General features: G+C 34.7%; 5 protein-coding genes and 1 long non-coding RNA gene across 10 annotated transcripts; 3 read left to right on the top strand and 3 right to left on the bottom strand.

Annotated features, from left to right (window-relative positions):
• The first annotated feature begins 162 nt into the window (after positions 1–162).
• Hoka (hoka) lies at positions 163–4,590 on the top strand. The gene is made up of 3 exons (XM_076433176.1): positions 163–414; positions 740–823; positions 904–4,590. The coding sequence occupies exons 1-3, from the start codon at positions 372–374 to the stop codon at positions 1,062–1,064; spliced, it is 288 nt and encodes a 95-aa protein (XP_076289291.1). The 5' UTR covers positions 163–371; the 3' UTR covers positions 1,065–4,590.
• Positions 1,615–8,304, bottom strand: U2af50 (U2 small nuclear riboprotein auxiliary factor 50). 3 transcript variants are annotated; one of them, XM_076433147.1, is made up of 8 exons: positions 8,117–8,304; positions 7,274–7,506; positions 6,613–6,873; positions 5,951–6,101; positions 5,789–5,844; positions 2,537–2,818; positions 1,947–2,111; positions 1,615–1,847 (listed from the first exon to the last, which is right to left on the bottom strand). In XM_076433147.1, the coding sequence occupies exons 1-8, from the start codon at positions 8,136–8,138 to the stop codon at positions 1,716–1,718; spliced, it is 1,302 nt and encodes a 433-aa protein (XP_076289262.1). In that variant the 5' UTR covers positions 8,139–8,304; the 3' UTR covers positions 1,615–1,715. The 3 variants fall into 3 exon arrangements, with proteins under 3 accessions (XP_076289262.1, XP_076289263.1, XP_076289264.1); XM_076433148.1 differs by having other exon boundaries at positions 5,963–6,101; positions 8,117–8,303; XM_076433149.1 differs by lacking the exon at positions 8,117–8,304 and adding an exon at positions 7,817–8,060.
• Positions 8,305–10,245: 1,941 nt separating this feature from the next.
• Positions 10,246–12,383, bottom strand: LOC143213374 (uncharacterized). Of its 2 annotated transcripts, none has more exons than XM_076433157.1 (4): positions 12,260–12,383; positions 11,035–11,343; positions 10,761–10,963; positions 10,246–10,686 (listed from the first exon to the last, which is right to left on the bottom strand). In XM_076433157.1, the coding sequence occupies exons 1-4, from the start codon at positions 12,306–12,308 to the stop codon at positions 10,522–10,524; spliced, it is 726 nt and encodes a 241-aa protein (XP_076289272.1). In that variant the 5' UTR covers positions 12,309–12,383; the 3' UTR covers positions 10,246–10,521. The 2 variants fall into 2 exon arrangements, with proteins under 2 accessions (XP_076289272.1, XP_076289271.1); XM_076433156.1 differs by lacking the exon at positions 12,260–12,383 and adding an exon at positions 11,503–11,941.
• LOC143213387 (uncharacterized) lies at positions 11,198–12,062 on the top strand. The gene is made up of 2 exons (XR_013009965.1): positions 11,198–11,705; positions 11,797–12,062. It is a non-coding gene; the product is annotated as an uncharacterized LOC143213387 (long non-coding RNA).
• A 12-nt stretch (positions 12,384–12,395) lies between the features above and the next one.
• Positions 12,396–15,352, bottom strand: LOC143213371 (4-galactosyl-N-acetylglucosaminide 3-alpha-L-fucosyltransferase 9). Its single transcript, XM_076433150.1, has 4 exons — positions 15,205–15,352; positions 14,727–15,054; positions 13,521–13,678; positions 12,396–13,419 (listed from the first exon to the last, which is right to left on the bottom strand). The coding sequence occupies exons 2-4, from the start codon at positions 14,925–14,927 to the stop codon at positions 12,486–12,488; spliced, it is 1,293 nt and encodes a 430-aa protein (XP_076289265.1). The 5' UTR covers positions 14,928–15,054; positions 15,205–15,352; the 3' UTR covers positions 12,396–12,485.
• LOC143213376 (ribosomal L1 domain-containing protein 1) lies at positions 14,831–18,187 on the top strand. 2 transcript variants are annotated; one of them, XM_076433162.1, is made up of 4 exons: positions 14,831–15,278; positions 16,946–17,163; positions 17,395–17,960; positions 18,033–18,187. In XM_076433162.1, exons 2-4 carry the CDS (start codon positions 16,961–16,963, stop codon positions 18,185–18,187), a joined length of 924 nt encoding a protein of 307 aa, XP_076289277.1. In that variant the 5' UTR covers positions 14,831–15,278; positions 16,946–16,960. The 2 variants fall into 2 exon arrangements, with proteins under 2 accessions (XP_076289277.1, XP_076289276.1); XM_076433161.1 differs by lacking the exon at positions 14,831–15,278 and having other exon boundaries at positions 16,862–17,163.
• Positions 18,188–18,211: the final 24 nt, after the last annotated feature.

Raw genomic sequence — 18,211 nt, 5'->3', positions numbered from 1 at the left:
CTATCTATTTAAAACGTTTTAAATGTTATATATGTAATATATATAAAATTATACAGTTAAATATCCGCTTGCAAAGAAATATAATCGATAAGCAAAGACTATTAAAAGTACGTAAAGTGTGTCGATTCTATACTCCTAATACAGCTATATAGTGAGAATACTTTTTTTTATCTCTTACAAGAACAGATAAGCTGCATTTTCCACCTGTTATCAGATACAGCTTATCAAACCGTTGATTCACAGCGGATTCACCTTCATATCGCTTCGGCGTCCTCACTAACGCGATTTCACCTTACTCACACAATTATTTCTGTCCCGAAGTGGTCTTTAATTTCATTAATTTTGAAGGTTTTCATCTATTTGATGAAAAAATGTGGTCGAGAAAGTTACTGTGCTACTTTACTATAAGTCTACGTAAGTAAATACATGAATTTTCGTATTGTTTAACAATTAATAATCTTATACGATTAATTTGTGGAATAATGACAATTTTTGTTTTAATTGCACACAAAAACTAGTCGACAATATCTTTACAAAGTGCGAAATTAAATGTACATCTTTACAAAAGCATTCATGTCCTACTACAATTGTATAAATTACTATTAAAAATTAATTTTAACACAATAGTATTATCAACAATGTTTTTTTCTATATAACACAGAGAATTTATAAGCCGAATAGTACAAAAGTTCATATTATAATAAAAAATGACTTCATATTAATCGAATGACTTTAACAGTGATTGCAGGACTTTTTATGGACGAAGTCGAAGCCAGGCGTAAAATTTTAAGGGGTCGGAAAACAATTAATCGACGTTACTACTGTAAGCGAAAAATATATGAATATATAATTAAAAGATGAGTGACACAGCGGATATAATAATGAGTATGTTGAATTTTTTAGGGGGAACTGCTATTCCAGCGTGGTCTATAGTTGTAATAATAGGAATTGGTCTGCTGCTTGCTGGCGGCGGACTTTGCGTGGCGCTACAAAAACTTGTGGTTGACAATGCTGACACTGGAGAAGGACATGTGTATTCACCTGCTTTGCAAAATGATGCTTGAATTGAAGGATATACCAAAACTTGGGGGTGTAGGTGGAAAATGAAAAGATTTTATATGAACACAGTAACAATGTGTTATTGATTTCAAAACATTCGAGACGATGTGACCAGTAGGTCATTGAGTGATGCTTTCATTTAACAATCATGTAGAAAACATAAAATAAACGTCAGCATATTTCGATTTTTTTATAAGAAAAAATCCCAATTGAATTTACTTGTAATAAATGTTTCAGTAAAACATAATTTCATGAATTTTGCCTGTCGTCCTAAACAGTGTTAATATAACTCTGTCGTTGATTATCAAGTATTTTAATCTCTTTGATTGATTATCGAAATTAAATATATCGCTTGTATAATTGTACCTTTCGCATTATTTTTTATTCTTTTACTAGCTCAAAATTGTGAATTATTATGTCTCATAAATGACACATTAATTAAATACGATTATATCGGTTATCGAAAGATTCGCAAGTTACAATAAACATCATTCGGTTGGACAATACGATCGGAAATCAATTACAATTGGCTTTGTACAATCGGATAAAAGAAAATTATTAATTTTCGAGCTTGTTAGATTATTAATTCAATATATATATTATACATTGTGGTAGTTAATTATTAATCGGTATGAAAAGAGAAATAATTCTATTATTTAAAATTCTCTGCGGTGATACTTGTCAGAATCGAAATAAGATGTCACAACAACACGATTATTGAATTTTCGTCCTGTGAGTGTTTGCTGTGCTTTCTGGCAATCGATCACGCTATTAAATTCGACGAATACCTGAAACAAAACAGCAACAATGTTAAAAAAATATGTTTTATATTTCATTAAAAAATATGTGTAAGAAAATTGTGTGTAATATATTATTATTAAACGTACTTTTCCACATCCAGGTACATCAACACCTTCTATAGGCCTTGGTATTTCCACTGATCTAACTACGCCATATTTGTTACATTCTTCTTTAATGTCCTCTAGAATGTCTTCATATTCTTCTTCTTCCATTAGTTCCTCGGGCGTTACCATGTTCAGTAAGCAAAGCACCTGCGTACATTATTCGAACAATTCTTATAACATTCGAAATTTGATTAAGGGAGTAGATTCGTTTTTCCGGAATTGCAAGTTCTCATTTCTCGATAATACAAAAATGGTGTTCTTCACTAGGCAAAAACGCTAGATACATGATCGATCTAGGCCGCTATCGCCCTCAAAAGTCCTATTTTTTCATTTACGTGGCATAATTTGCATTATTCGGAGGCTGTGACTCTGAATAATGCTAAATTACGCCTTATAAACGTAAAAATCGGACTTTCGAGGGCGATCGCAGCCTAGATTGATCTTTCATCTAGTGCTTTTGACTACTGAAAAACCCCTTATTGAGAAATCAGAACGCGCATCCCGCACCCTTGCAATTTTAGAAACTAATCTACCGCCTTAAAACAAAGCATATATGAAATTGATTATGTTACCTCAGTTGCTGGACCACTGGTTCCCACCATTGACAGTCCAGGCACCTGAATTTGTACTGGTGCCTGTGCACCGATCATAGGATTTTTGGCACCTACGCTAGCCCGTTGAACGATTAGTTTCTTATCTCCCAGCTGCATCCCATTTAATCCAGCAATTGCTTGGTCAGTCATTGACACGTCAACATACTCGCAGAATGCGTAACCCTTGGACAGACCTGTAGCTGAATCCTTTACTAGATTGAATGCTCTTAGTTGTCCAAAGCTCATCAATAACTCCTTCACCTGTGTTACGAAAATAACATTACTTATTTACTTATGTTGCTGTAAAATCATCTAGAACAGCTTAGACTATGCAACTCTCTTTTTTAATTAACCCTCAGAAGCGGACAGTTTTTAAGGCTTCATAAGCGATGACATCTAAACCAATTTAGATCGTTATTTATCCATTTATTATATTTATATATATGCATCCTTATTAAACTTTAGATAGCCGGAGTGGCCAAGGATAGACGCATGGACAACCGATTATGAAGTAATTCTACACGAAAAGGTGAAAAGAAAGAATTTCGTAAAGAAAATTCAAGTTTTCCGTGGCAAAATGCCGGTCCTCTAAACGTCAAAGCTAGTACGAATAGCTAACAATTTAAATTAGTCGTCAGAAAAGCTAAATGAAGACTTTGAAAAGCCCGGTCGAAATAGAACCAGACCCCTGCCCCGTCTGAGGATCGTTAATGTTCATTTCTTTTCTATTAACGTGAAGCGACTATAACAATGAATTGCAAAGATGTAATATAATTGAAATATTATCATATGCTTTTAAAGTACGAAGAAACTAGTCTAAATTGGAATTTATGGAGATGATTCTTTATTGCATGGATGGGTTGATGGAAGTTGCATAATCCAATGGTAAAGAATTCAGTATGAAAGGATAGATGTGTTATATCTCGCCTATTTGATTTCCATTTAACATCTTCACACAATATCTTTCTTACATACAAAAGTTTTACTCCAGTCTGGAACAGATTTTTGTCAATATTTCGAACAGAACACTCTTGCTCTTCGAACGCGGAATTCTCCCACACTCATTTTGATTCTCTCTTCAGAAAGAAGTGTACCTTAAATTTACTTACGTTTTTTTCCATTTCCCTGAAGTACTGAAAACTCTAAAGCAGAGATAACAGCATGTTGCATTTAATGAAGATTTACTATTGTTACCGGAAGTTGGTATTTCCGAGTAACACTGTGATGCACACGGCTCAATAATGGATGTTTTATAAGCGTTTCAATTAGTTTATCAAAGCATACGTAGACTCAACCCTATCCTGTATTGATTAAAACATTACATACATAATCCAAGAAATATGTACATGATTTAATCAAGACATTTACAGGCACTTCTATGCATATACCTCAATAAGAACTATATCATTGTGAAGAATACTAGATCTGAATTTAGCTTAAACATTATAACCACCTGGGAGACTAAGCCACTTTGTTCAAGTAACTACAGAAGTTTCGTACATTCATAAAGATTTTACCGTTTTATCCTTTCTATCTATTCGGTAATCCCTAATAGCACCATTCGTACTCATGTGAGCAAGCAACACGCTATTATCAATAAAAAAATACTATCGAATTAGAAAACGCACCATTTGTATAGAAGGACCAAAATCTTCAAAAAAGGGGCTGCAAAAGTCGCATAAGCCCAATACGAAGGCATGAAAATGATATAAGTACTTGCCTCGAGGGACAGGGCTAGCCTCTCTCCAGGCAGTGTGGTATTTTGTCATGTTCAGTAGTAGTAGTAGTAGTGGTAGAAGTAGTGGTAGAAGTAGTGGTAGTGGTAAGCAAATGCTTTTGATCGGCGCGACCCTAAGCTAAGAAATGGGGAGAAAGGGCACTGGTATCAGTCCACAGTTACTATACAATAACCAAATGGTTATATTCTTTGTTTCTTTTTCTTTTTTTTCATTTCTTTTTTTTTTTTTGATCATTATTTCAATAATGTATCACTGTAAGAACACAGCATTAACTTTTTCCGACGTTCAAGATAATCACATTTTTATCGACTTTGATTTTCTTACTTTCTCTTGGCACTTTGTCTTTGTACAAATGCACATTACTGATACTTATAAACACATAAGTTCATTCGTGTAACCTGTAAATGTATCAAGGCACAAGGACGAAGAGCTGTAAAGCCTGAAAAGCCTGTAAAGAAAACAGCTGCAAGAGAAAAGATACTCCTGAAAAAGAATAGATGCCAAAGGACTTGGAGCTGTTACCAGATGCACATAAGATTTATGTGTTGACCCTGTAATCCCATTAAACAAAAAAAAACAAATGGAACCGATGCACTCGAAAGAACGTTGATTTATCTCTTGTCGTCCTAAAAAATCTGTTTCAGATGCAAATACCATAGCAGGAGAACAGACTGATTCTGTAAATGTGTTCTAGATATGTAAGGAATGCAAAGAACCTTTATCACTGAAGAGAATCCTTTGCACCTAACAATTCTCAATTTCCATAATTATTTCAAATGTACAACTACTCTTCCCTCCTATACCCTTCCCTTTATAAATGTCTGATTTGATATTCATGTCGGAAGTTCCTGAGCGTAAAGAAAAAAAAACGGTATTTCGTATTCCCTTGGCTGGGTCCACGATGATCTTCAAAGAACTGTAAATAAACGCGACTGCTGCAAACCGCATGCCGCCTGAATGCTGCAACACCACTAACAACCAATTCCCTAGTCTGCTAACGAATAATGACGATTCGAGGAGAGATGAACTTTCCAAGGGACAATAATGTTCGACACCACCAAATCTTAGCCAAAGACACTCAAATGGAATTGCAACCTGACTCAACTATAGTTTTAAATAACACCTAGTCGACGCTGGAATCCAATGGATACACATACGTACCTCTATGGCATTTGGATAGTTGACACATCTTCGCAAGTTTTGAACTCCGCTAAATAGCTAAATACCTATGTTATAATTTAATCCTTTGGTACATCTCACAATGCTGAGAACTAGCATATAGTTAAAGTAATCCTACAGCATTGTTATACTGCGGCGCAATTAATTTAATCTCTGATGCCTTCAAACGTATTCTGTACATTCTACATTGTTTTTCTTTTGCGATTTCAATCAAACAAAATCGATTAATTCGAGTATCGACATCAGTGACTAAACAACTGCATCCAAAGGTGTGCAATAAACGAAATATTATGCTACGGATTTGTCTACATACCTGTTCTTCGTTCAAATAATTGGGTAAACCACCAATGAAGATCTTGTGCGGAGAATCTGAAATCATGAAAAGTTACATTAGTCAAATTTTTCTATGTAATGGTAAAAGAGAATTCTTTTTCAAAAGTATATAACATATGTAAGGAGTATGTATAAAACATACCGGGAACCGTACCTGGCACGTTCATGCTTGGATTATCTGTCATTCCTGGCATCGGTTGGTAGTCATGTGGTCTTCTTATTTTCAAACTTTGCCCCTTAAAATTGATGCCATCAAACGCCATGGCTTGTGTCGTTTCGTCTATCGAACGAAACTAAAAAAGAATGGGATAAGTACATTGTAATAGAAGACATTTGAAAAGCGTAATACAGTAATGTCCGAGTGTAAGTTATGACTTATTCATATGAATGTTTCGGACGCAAGGAAGAACAGCGTACGGGAAATTCTTTGAACTGTGTCGACGCGCCGCGACTCTCCGCGTTTCTTTCTTTCCCATACGCTGTCCTTCTTTGCGTCGAAGACTTTCATCGTTCATTACACAAGTAAATATAATTTTAATTATATCATACTTGGTATCATTTTCATTAGAAAAATGCCACGAATATGTTGGTCAAAGCCCCTTAAAAAAATAATGAAAAATAAAGAAGTTTTGTTATTGAATTAGTTATGTTTACACTTCTCTGCGACCGAGGCCTCTCGAGCTTCGCCGTCCTTTGAAGCCACAAAAACAGTATCCCGCTCATACCTAGGTCGCAACACAGAACCGAGAAACGACTTACAGTCGGACATTACTGTTAACTTCATGTTCAAGTAAACATTTATACCTCTAAGAAAGCAAAGTTTTTGTCTAAATTGATCTGGCACGCTAATACTGGATTTCCAGCAGCCTGTGCAAGCCCAGAAAGATGCATTTGTTGATTGAAAAACTCCATCATTTCTTCTTCAGTCACACCGAATGGAATGTTTCCTACGTAAAGTCTTCTTGCTTGTCGAGTGATTGTACTACCAACTACTGGCACAGCCGCTTGAGGTGTGTCAGCTACTATATTCGCTGGTATTTGTCCGGCAGCTTGCATCGCTTTATACTATTTGAATAACAGTTTCAGAATTATTTCAACAGTTAAATTACAACTTCAATATATTATTAGTATTATAAACTCAAATATACACATAAATATATGATGTGTAGACTGCGGATGTTTACGCAATTTTCAATTTTTGTAGGCAAATTTTAAGAAAGTGGAATCACGCGGAATGTTATTTTCAGCGGTAGTAGTCTTTGTAGATCTAAAATAAATGAAAGTCCTACTAAATTCTGTGGAATTTTATTTTATAGCATTTTTTGAAAATTTCTTGAAGCCATAAATGCATAAAGATCCGCAGTCTAATGATGTGATTCTAACATGGGCAATATCACTCTGATATCTGAGACAAAACAAGCAAAACACGCTCAGCAGTAAACGTGTTAATGTTAGAAACATTTACCTGCAAAGGAGTGATGTGCTCGAATCCGGGTGGCGGTACATCCCAGTAAAGCGACGGCTTTCTCCTTCTAGAACTACGATTCTTTTTGGGTGAACTACTCCTTTTTCTATCTCTTCGACCATCTTTTGACCGTGAACGCGAACGTTTCCTACGTTCTCTACTACGAGATCTGTGTCTCCTATCGCGATCTCTGTCCCTGTCCCTATCCTTGTCTCGGTCTTGACGATCTCGATCTACAAAAAATATAGAAAATCAATCATTCTTAACAATAATAACAGATGTGTTCTTTGAAAAAATATAAAATTTGATCGTGTTATTCATCGCACACATATAAATAATTAACAAAGTTATTGCCTATATACATCACTTGCTGTATATATAAGTATATTATATGCATACACATATGTATACATATATACATATATATCATATGTATTCTCAATATCTGAATTACAGAAATAATACAGTTTTTAAATATAACATGATAAGCGATAGTAACCTTAAAGGATACAAAACACTTAATATATGATGTGAACAGTATACCCATAAGAACAATCTTCCTATTTAGATGCTTGTTTATCAGGTTAACGATAAATTCGCAGAATCTCGTGAAGAATGACTGGATGTTGCTCGGTTTACTTTGAAATGAATTGTGGACGACTTGCGGACAAGAGTTTCGTTCGTTTTCACGGAAAAAATGTAATGAAATTTGTCTGAAGGTATGTTTATCACTTTCACGAATGCGTTTCTCCGGCCATTGCAATCACCGACTTATTTACCTGACTGTAACGCGGGAACAGTGGCGAAGAACATAGTGTTCTTGGAAATATTTCGAATGCTTACCTCCATTGTAATCTTCGCCCATTCTAGTGTTAATTAGCTACAACCACGTATTTTCTTTCGAGAAACAATATTGTATGTGTAACAATGGGATTAGCAAATGTCAACGCGTCTAAAACAAATTTTTATTCTGAAATGGCGATAGGCTAGGTAGATGTGGCTAGTGAATTGTGTGTAATACTAATGTCAGCATCCACTGTGAGATGGCGTGAAACCCACACCAAAATTGATCTCTCTTTACGATATTAGAGAGAAAAATATAGAAAAACATCGTAGATATTTGATTTGCTTAGTGCGTTATACTGAATTAATATCGTATATTAGTAATTTTCAATTATGGTGTTCTTCACTGCCATTTAAAAAAGGGTTCATTTCACTAACTCGAAGAAAGTTCGTACTGGTTCGTATTTATCCCTTTCCTATTGGAGAGGTCTTAGACCAGATAATATATCTGGAACCTTATTGTTATATATATATACACATACCACGATCTACCCACGGCAGGCCTGGTTATCAGGGTTCTGTATAAATGTTTATGAAAACTGTAATCATAATATATACTCTGTCAATTATAATTTCGAAAAAGTGAAATCTAAATTTATTTCCTCACGTATCCATCGCCGCGTCGCACAGTGGGCTGGATCGAGATATTAGGTGACATTTTACTATAGTAAATAACCATATAAAACTGATGTCTTTCGTTGTAAATTTCTTTGTATTTCTTGAAATATTCATAATATGAAGACCAAATGTCAAGAAATACGAAGAAATTTCTAAACAAGGACATTTTTCATTTAAACTATCTGGAAAAGTACTAAATAAGTAACAAAGTAAACAATTTCAACAATAAAATTTAAACAATGAATTATAAAATTATAACAAAAAATATATATTTATTACGATAATTATCAGTAGATAGGAATAATGTTTTAATGAATTGTCTTTCTCAATCCAGCACACTGTGGCACCAGATTGAGAATTGAGACTGGTCGGTCACAATTAGAGATGGGATGAACTGCTCATTCCGAATCACTCGTGATTCGATCACGTTCGTTCTAAATCACGGTGTTTTTTCACAGTGATTCGTGATTTTTCGTGATCGCTACTGATTGGTGGAGAGCATAGGAACATAACTGTTCTTGGTCACTCTATATAGAAGTCTATGTTCTCGGGACATTTTACATAACAAAAAATAAAAACAAAAATATAAGTTATATCGCATAAAGGCAAAAAGTATATTAAACAATGAAGAATATTGAATAAATTAATAATTAGTAATAACTAATGACTGTGAATTGTAAAAGAAAGTTCAGTTTTAAAATTTTTTCAAACTTTAAACTTTAAGGAATGTTTTACATTGTGTGGTATATTGTATATATAAAAGATATACAAATGTATAAAAATTTAACACAAATATAGTACAGTTTAAATTGAAACAAAAATATAAAAAATTAGTAAATATATTTAGGGTTATATAAAAAAGTTAGGGTTAGGATCAAAGTCGTGATCGCGAAATAATCGAATTATCATATTAAGTAACGTATATATTGTCTGGTATTGGTATTTAAATAAGAAATTGTCTATACCTTTCTACTAATTACATAAATAATACCATTTTTTAACTCAAACATGAAGAAGTACTATGAGTCGAGATAAAAAAGTTAAAATCACAGTCGTGATCGTGATTTTGCGATCACTGTGATAAATCTGGATAAATCACCGTGAGTGATTTTGAACGCCATCTCTAGTCACAATCTGACATCTGACTGGAAAATTTTCCGGGCGATGCAAACAATACACGTTGCCTCGCTGATCCGCCGCGCCGCGGCAAACATAACGCGTTATCGCATTGCTTGCCTCGCCCGACAGATTCAGACCACGAATTTGCTCATATTTATATTTTACAGGATTTTTTTAACGCAGTTCTCTTTATAAGACCTTAACCCTTGACAAAGTGGAACCCGAAAATTTTTAAAACTTTAAAAAAGCACATATATCCTATGGAATATCCTGCAAAATAATCTAATCACTTTAAAAAAATAAGTTCCCCAAGTTAAAACAGAAAACACATTTTTCGCTAATGTTTATTGATAAAATATAGTAAAACCACACCACAAAAAGACGCAGCCACAAAGAGTCATCACTTGTTTATTACATTATATTTAAAATATTTATATATACTACATATTTGAAAATAGTTCTTACATTATATTTTACAGTTCATGCATGTATATATATAAATATTGTAACAATCTTTATACAACTACAATCTTTGTAGTATACTCCCTTTTTAAATTAATTCCCTATTATTCGTTTATATGAAAAGTATAAAGGTTGTCTTTTACAGTGATTCTGTAGCACTGAGTCCACTTAAGTACTGAATTGTTTGCAATTAATTATTATTGTGCTTAGTTGACTTTTGACATAGTGTACATGGATATAGGTTTCTTGAAAGTAGGATGTTGCGAATACTCCACAGTAAAACCTATTTTGTGGTCAAAAAATTCCAACATTTTTCTTGCAACTAATTTGTTATTTTCGTGTACTTCCGAATGTTCCAGATACTCTGATAACTATGAAAATTATAAAAAATAATAGTAACACACATTAAAGTATCACGTGTACATAATGGAAAAAATTGAATTACCTTCATCCATTGACATTCAGAAATTTCTCTATTACATTTTTTAATTTCAAAATCATTGGGAGTTAGATAAGAAACGATATACATATCGGAACAGCTGAATGCAAAATTATGAGAATGTCTAAAACCGATTAAACATTTAAAAGTAGTTTGAATACCAGTTTCTTCTAGAACTTCTCTTTTCACAGCTGCTTCTAAATCTTCACCTAATGCAACGGAACAATTATTCATTATTAGAATTAGCACACATTTCTTAATAAAATATAGATGTTTATACCTGGATCTACATATCCACCTGGCAGTTTCCAAAATGGTCTTTTATATGAATATTTCTCCTTAATAACTAAAATTTCTTTAGTTTCCTCATTATACACAAATGCCCCAACACCTAGGTTAGTGTGAGCATAATGTGGAACATTGCATTCCTCTTCTTTAACCATCCATCGGTACAATGTAACATACCCATCCCGTGCATGATGGAATTTAAATCCTCCTTTGACAAGTATTGGTACCCATTCAGACTGTGGTAAATGTACACGAAACCAAATTGTACGCTTATTATCCTTTATCCATTCTTCTAATGAAACTATTACAAAGTTATAGTTAGAATAAAAGCATTAATATTTATATATATACATTTTAAATAGCAGAGAATTTATAGATGTCATAAATTAATATTATAACAATAATGAATAATAAAATTCCGGTAAAAAAATTTTGGTGAAATAAACGTTATATTGCATACTTGCAAGGCGTTGTGTAAACACTTCTGGTTCGCAAGATTCTTCGCTTGAATCGATAGTTATACCCTTATAATGATCGGTGTGCCCTTTAAAACACTTCAAAGCCATGACTGAAGACGGTTCAACACAGTTCGTTGTAAAATGCAATACCGAAGGAATAACGTTTCGGAATTTCGATAAAAATCGGCGCTGATTAAATAGTGTGGTAACGTGACACAATTTTATAGATATAGTTCCGTGCATTGGAACATCTACCAAGACCAATGTACATATTGAACGATAGTCATCTTTTTCAGAAGTTTTCCGATAAAAGGCTCTGCCATAATCACTTTTATGACCTTGTCTTGTAAGGATAGAAAAACATTGCTGGAATTCTTTATGTAACATGAATTGAATATTTTTTATTGTCGTATGTCGCGCAACATGAACAAAATGGAACATTCTAACCTGACGATATCATTATAAAAACGTTAACAATATAAATGTATTGTACCAGTCTTCGTATAGCTTACCAACATGCTTATGAAGAATTATTTTGCGAAATATATAATGTGCGAATGTATTACATGTAGTGCCTTATATCAACTGTAAAATTTAAAAAATTGTTTCAAATAAATTATAACCTTATCATATATTATATAATGTATCAAATGATTAAAAATTTCTTCGTAAGGCTGCGCTTACTATTATTGTATGGTAATACAAAAAGCCTGGATATTGTTTTTTATAAGATTATACTATTCACGAATATACACTAACCTTTCATTAGGACAAAATTCCCGAAACAGACTAACTTATTGTTATACATACATATTGTTAATCAAGGGCTGGAATGCGAATTTTTGAAAAAGTTTGCGATAGGAGATAACAGCGTATCATATCATATTTGCATATGTTTTGTTGAACTACAAAAAGATGTTTTATTTGATCTGCTGTATTACAATTGTAAATGACAATAACAATGAAAATAACGTATTTAAAGATATTAAGAGATGCAGTCTCGATTTCTATTCCAAAATGACTGTATATTTTCGTAAACCTTAGAGGTATTCGAATTATAATGTAGAGCCTCGCAAACGCGACAGTAATGTCGTGACATGCTCCCAAAATAACCGTGCTCATTAATTACTTTATAATATTTACGCCATTCGTGATACTCGAGATACTGTTCATCATGACGATCTAGGTACCGAACATAATTGACTAAAGTCGCTGGATTAGCAAAATCAGAGACATGAAGGAACGAATGGGGTGGTAATAACCGTTCGCAATCTTTCTTCGATGTGCCCATTATTATCGGGATTGCTAGTTTTTGATAGGCGTTCCAAAACACCTTCTCCGTCACGTACTCTTTGCAATTCGAGTTCTCGAAAGCTAAATAAAATTTGTAAACATTCAGACCACGACAATCGTTATCGAAATGGCCCGGGCATGCGGTTACGTTGCCTTTCAAGCATTTTCCATATATATCTAGATCGTCGCGGAGAATCGTTTTAAGTTCGCTCACGTAACTCCATCTGTTGTTAGTTCCAGCACAGTTGCTACCCATCACGGCGATCAGTTTCTTTTTGGTATTTTTTAAAAAGTCTTTTGTAAAACGATCATATTCAACATTTACATGCGATCTAGATATTACTCGTCCGTATGGTACCGGAATGTCGCTGTCCATTCGATAAGTCATTGACCAGTTGAACAGACCATTGTAGTCTGATATTTGTTGATTCCCATAGAGGAAGGTATGTATCGGTGATTCGTCGGTCAAGAATATCCATCTTTGTTCCCGCCGTTTTCTAACTGGCAAATCCGATACGGCTTTCGTCAAGTGTAAATGAAAAATCACCGCATCCGCTGTAGCTATGTCTTTCGTCCGGTACGACAATATGCACTCCGTTACCGAGCAATTTTCCCATGGCGAATACCTGAAAACAATCTTTTCCGTATTAACTTCCGCTGTGTTTGTTTTATTTAAATTCCTTATACTACTCTATCGTTATGACCGTAACGTCGCTATTTTATTAACTTTTTGTTCGTAAAGCGTTTGATGTGCCTGCGCTCCAAGAATTTCCCATGCATCCAAATTAAAATTAAAAAAGGCCCCTTTTTTGCATTACTCCTCGGCGGTGGTAAACTCCCCTCAGAAGACAAGAGCCACCTTCCAAGCGAAGTCATATTACCAATCTGATACGACAGAAGACACGAATTAATGATTTAGTCAGCAGAAAAAACTCATACTAGTGACTTAATTTTGATAAAAATGAATAAGCATCGGCTCCATGGATCTAAAGGACGTAGTTCTGTGGGGTTGAAGAAAAAGACGGAAAGGGGGTCGACCTCTGAAACGTGTCCTACAGCCATCTTGGTAGGCAAACCTACCCTGACCTACCCTACTTGTACATAAGTGCCCTCTGCAGCCGAGTTTATTGTAAGTATTCTTTGCCTACTCCAATTTTTGGTCAATAATATTTGTTTGCTTTCGCCTGCGTTGTGTTTCGTTAATTATTTTAAAACATATTATTGTTTGTTACGATTTCGAAATTACATAAGTAGTATTTTTGTCTCAAATAAAATAGTGAGAGTATAAAATATAAAGGTTTAGTGATCGAATAATCAAAACCACCACTATACAACCATAGAATAAATTTAATTATGTGTATCGTAGAGTATTATATTAATTTAAGAGTAATATTACAATAAATTCGTTTTATTTTCTGGCAACTAAAAATATTTTGTTTTTATTAATCCGCGATACATTACATTTCGTATCATTTATTAAAACATTTATAAAACAATTTAACGCACAGAGACAAAGTCAGTCTATTTACAGATATAAAATGTAATGTAAGCGCGTAACTTTAAAATTTACCGCGGCACGACATAGATGGCAGCACCAGGTTTGCCTACCAAGATGGCTGAAGAACGTTTTGGAGGTCGACTCCCCTTCCGTCTTTTGCTTCAACTACCCCGCACCAGTAAGTCCACTTGATGCACCGTTCTTTAGGTCCATGACCATGATCGGCTCGCATTGGTCACCGATTAGTTACATCGATTACGTTAGTGTATTTCGCTCCTTGATGATGGCAACTCGTTCCGGCCGAATCATATCGAAGATGAGCCGAGGGTCGATTAAAAAAAAATTTTTAAATGAGGAACACCGCAAATTCCTTGACAATGAATGCGCGAAAGGAATAGAAAACGACAAAATGCACTAACAAAAACGCGAACATACCTGTTCGTCGCTGAAGTTTCGTTCTCTCGGCATTCTCGTAACGTTTAGTATCTCCTTCGGATACTCTGACTGTTTCGCGACGAATTTCTTGGTGATTCTTTCGCGTAGGTAGCTCGGGAAAGTGAAAAAGATCGCGCAAAATATCGACCAGCCGATACACAGATATAGCATCACTCGAATATATCGCGGTGTTCTGAGCATTGTAGTTTCCAGTATTTCTAGGAAGGTTCGTGGCAAGTACTGAGCGAAGCATATCGGCACTTGGTCTTCACTATTTGTACGTTCCTATTTTTTACGGAACTTGTGTTTGCGAATTGCTTCACGATAACTAATACAATACAAGAGAAACGAGTTACACGGCGACAACAAAATAGAGGAATTTAGGTCGTCGTTGTTAGGCAAGAACTAAAGGAAACAGAGGAAGAACAAAGGAATTTCGCAGAAAGGAATAATTCCGGGCAACGATCGACAAGGCTACCTTTGACGTTTGCGCTGCAACTGATCGTTGATCTCGATTGTCTTGGTTAACCAAGTGTGACGGTCCTCGGTGCAGTAAGTTGCGAACGTTACCCCCAACACTGACAAAACGTTACGCGATTCTTGACTATTCCAAGTTTCAAACAGATATTCTCTTAATTTTCATATAGACCTGCATTATTATATTTGTAGAAGATATATTATCTAGAAGATGTCTAACATTTTATTGTTAGACATGATTCGTTAAATATTTTACGGGTTTCAGATGTTTCGGAATTTTAATATTTGAATAATAACCCAAGTAGCCACGTATAGCCACGTACGTCCCTAAAACGTGCGCAGAATGGACGTAGAACGTTTGGACGTGAACTGGACCTGAAACGTACGTTTTAGGGACGTACGTGGCTATACTTGAGTCCAAATAAGAATGTACTCGTTCTGCGCATGTTGTTGCGCGTCAGTCATAAAATTCATGGCGTCAGCCAATGATCGCGTGGTCGGCGGAGTACGAGTAGGGGGATTAGCCAATGAACGAGTTCCGTTAGAGTCATATGCGCAGTAGAGTCTCAAATTCGTCGGCTAGTAAGTACATTCTTATTTGGACTCGAGCATATATACTTGGGAATAGGCACCACTTTTTAATTTTTAAATTCGATACGTTGTGAAATCGTCTATTCGATATTGATAGCGATGAATTGATATTGTAATTTATAATTGTTTACTCCAAATGAATGCATAGTTTAATACAATTATATTTTGAAGTAGTCATATTACCTTATTTCTTGCATACAATCGAATTGACCGACAAAAAATGGCTGCCAATTTATATATAATACCACCGTTTCATTGGTTACTATTAATCGCATGAATTACGCTAATCATTTTGACAAGTCCCAAGTAGCCACGTACGTCCCTAAAACGTACGGTTCACGTCCAAACGTCCTACATCCATTCTGCGTACATTTTAGGGACGTACATGGCTACTTGTGGCTACTTGGGGTATGTGATCCTATCGCGAGAATACATTCTTTAAATTATGTATTATTTATTATTGATCGGGAGTCACCCCGTAGGTGACCACGTGGCCACCACAGCGTTGTGGAGGATGTCGATATTATAGATTCCTATATTCAAAAATACCGTCCTATAAACAAATTCTGACAAATTCCTATAAACAAAAATACCGTCTCCCCTCTATATACTATTCCATACTTAGACCAGAGACCATATTTAGTGATGGGCACCATCGACTATATAGTAGCGAACTACTATATGCATAGGACGCTGTGTTCCAAGATAACGGAGTATCTGGTGCCCACAAGGCACGTCATAAGATAATTCAAAATGACTGTATAAACTTTTTTTTTTAAATAAAATAAGTTGTGAAGAAATAAATACAGATTTCATATTATCAACATCTAATACATTAAAATTCAACAGTTTCCAAATTATAATTGACAAAATAATTTAGCAGAATTTAAAATAATAAGAGTAAAGTAAAAATGAACGAGTAATAAAATATTTATACAGAATGAGATACGGCGACAATTCCCCGTTCCCCTCTAGATACACGTGGAGCACTTTGCCCACATCCGTCATCTGGTAGATGAAGTAATCTTGGAACACGGCATGTTATTTGAAGCCGGGTCTATAAGTATATATAGTCTAAGACTCCATACTATTTACATTTACATCAAAGACATGTCACGTTTCTGTAAGCGGCCATTTTTCCCCTGTATAAGGCAACTCTGAATGCAATGATGAAGAAATTAAAGGAACAGAGGAAAGTAGACAGCGTCGATTTATCGAAAGAACACATATTAAAATGTATCAGTGCTATTTTTCATTTGAACGAAGAGCTGAAAGGTAGAAATGCTTTGTTTGACGAAGAGTGCCATCCAGTATTTATGCAGGTAACATGCATGAAAGTACCAGAAACACCGAGAAGACACATGCGGATGTAAGTAAAAATCTATAATTATAATTATTTTGTAAATGATTTTCTAATACATTTGAAGCATGTTTGTTATATCGCTGTATTGTATGCACGGATGATTATATATTTTGAATAACCAATGGATCCTTATGAGGAATCATGATTATATTTTTCAAGAATGATGCAACTATGTGTTTATAATATTATAGGTCCATTATAATAAAAGATAATCGCAGCTCATAATTTCTCTTTCAGACTACTACCACATTCGATAGTTACACCAGATGACGAAGTAGCACTGTTTGTAGGCGATTTAAGAAGAGGTAAAAGACAAGACAATGATATTACAATAGACCATTACGAAGAATTGTTACGCAAACATGGCTGCACAAACATAAATAGAGTAATATCATTGAACCAAGTGAAAACAGAGCATGACCAATACGAATTAAAGAAGAAGCTTGTGGGCAGCTATGATCATTTTCTAGTAGATGGAAAAATTGCTGGTCATTTGTCTCATTTATTGGGGAAAGAGTTTCACAAAAAAAGAAAATTACCAACTTCTGTCAGGATGCAAAGTAAAGATTTGAAGCATGAACTAGAGTACGCTTTGAAAAAGACTTCTATGCAGTTGCATTCGTCTGGGGATACTCATATTGTTCAAATTGGACATACATCTATGACAGAAAAAGAAATTTTAGAAAACGTGTGCGCAGCATGTAATCATTTGTCGAAAAATTATCCAGGAGGTTGGATTAATGTACGTTCTATTCGTCTGAAAACAGCTAAAAGTCTTGCTCTTCCTATCTATACCTCGTTCAGTAAGTTCTGTGATAAAAATTATGAGCATAATTCTTTTCGGATATTTTCTCTAACTTCTTTCCGCTTTACAGGAAATAAAAATTCTGTTGAAATACCAGTTGTACAACCTAAGAGGCCAAAAGCATACCATAACGTGACCGATGAATTAAGTACTATGGGAGATACAGAAGTAACTGTTACTCCAGAGGGTGATGTCATCATAAACGATAGAGAAAGCGAAAATTAAAAACGAGCAATGTTAATAAGAGAT

Source organism: Lasioglossum baleicum, chromosome 11, assembly GCF_051020765.1.
Source record: "Lasioglossum baleicum chromosome 11, iyLasBale1, whole genome shotgun sequence".
In the NCBI taxonomy this organism is placed as follows: Eukaryota; Metazoa; Arthropoda; class Insecta; order Hymenoptera; family Halictidae; genus Lasioglossum; species Lasioglossum baleicum.
Note: the sequence above shows the minus strand (reverse complement) of the source record. Positions and strands in the feature narration are given on the sequence as shown.

Bases quoted from the DNA above. Each gene is read 5' to 3' on its own strand.
- Hoka (XM_076433176.1), top strand. From the start codon at position 372: ATGTGGTCGAGAAAGTTACTGTGCTACTTTACTATAAGTCTAC. The intron at 415-739 runs GTAAGTAAATAC...TGACTTTAACAG, and splicing joins CTACTTTACTATAAGTCTAC to TGATTGCAGGACTTTTTATG. The intron at 824-903 runs GTAAGCGAAAAA...TGAATTTTTTAG, and splicing joins AATTAATCGACGTTACTACT to GGGGAACTGCTATTCCAGCG.
- U2af50 (XM_076433147.1), bottom strand. From the start codon at position 8,138: ATGGGCGAAGATTACAATGGAG. The intron at 7,507-8,116 runs GTAAGCATTCGA...TATTTTTTGTAG, and splicing joins GGGCGAAGATTACAATGGAG to ATCGAGATCGTCAAGACCGA. The intron at 2,112-2,536 runs GTAACATAATCA...TAATGTACGCAG, and splicing joins CCAGTGGTCCAGCAACTGAG to GTGCTTTGCTTACTGAACAT.
- LOC143213374 (XM_076433156.1), bottom strand. From the start codon at position 11,941: ATGTTCCATTTTGTTCATGTTGCGCGACATACGACAATAAAAAATATT. The intron at 11,344-11,502 runs GTATGCAATATA...ACTTTGTAATAG, and splicing joins GTTTACACAACGCCTTGCAA to TTTCATTAGAAGAATGGATA. The intron at 10,964-11,034 runs GTATAAACATCT...CCGTTGCATTAG, and splicing joins AGGTGGATATGTAGATCCAG to GTGAAGATTTAGAAGCAGCT.
- LOC143213371 (XM_076433150.1), bottom strand. From the start codon at position 14,927: ATGCTCAGAACACCGCGATATATTCGAGTGATGCTATATCTGTGTATC. The intron at 13,679-14,726 runs GTATGTTCGCGT...CTGTCGTATCAG, and splicing joins GAAACTTCAGCGACGAACAG to ATTGGTAATATGACTTCGCT. The intron at 13,420-13,520 runs GTTAATAAAATA...GATTGTTTTCAG, and splicing joins AAACGCTTTACGAACAAAAA to GTATTCGCCATGGGAAAATT.
- LOC143213376 (XM_076433162.1), top strand. From the start codon at position 16,961: ATGATGAAGAAATTAAAGGAACAGAGGAAAGTAGACAGCGTCGATTTA. The intron at 17,164-17,394 runs GTAAGTAAAAAT...TTTCTCTTTCAG, and splicing joins CCGAGAAGACACATGCGGAT to ACTACTACCACATTCGATAG. The intron at 17,961-18,032 runs GTAAGTTCTGTG...TCCGCTTTACAG, and splicing joins TCCTATCTATACCTCGTTCA to GAAATAAAAATTCTGTTGAA.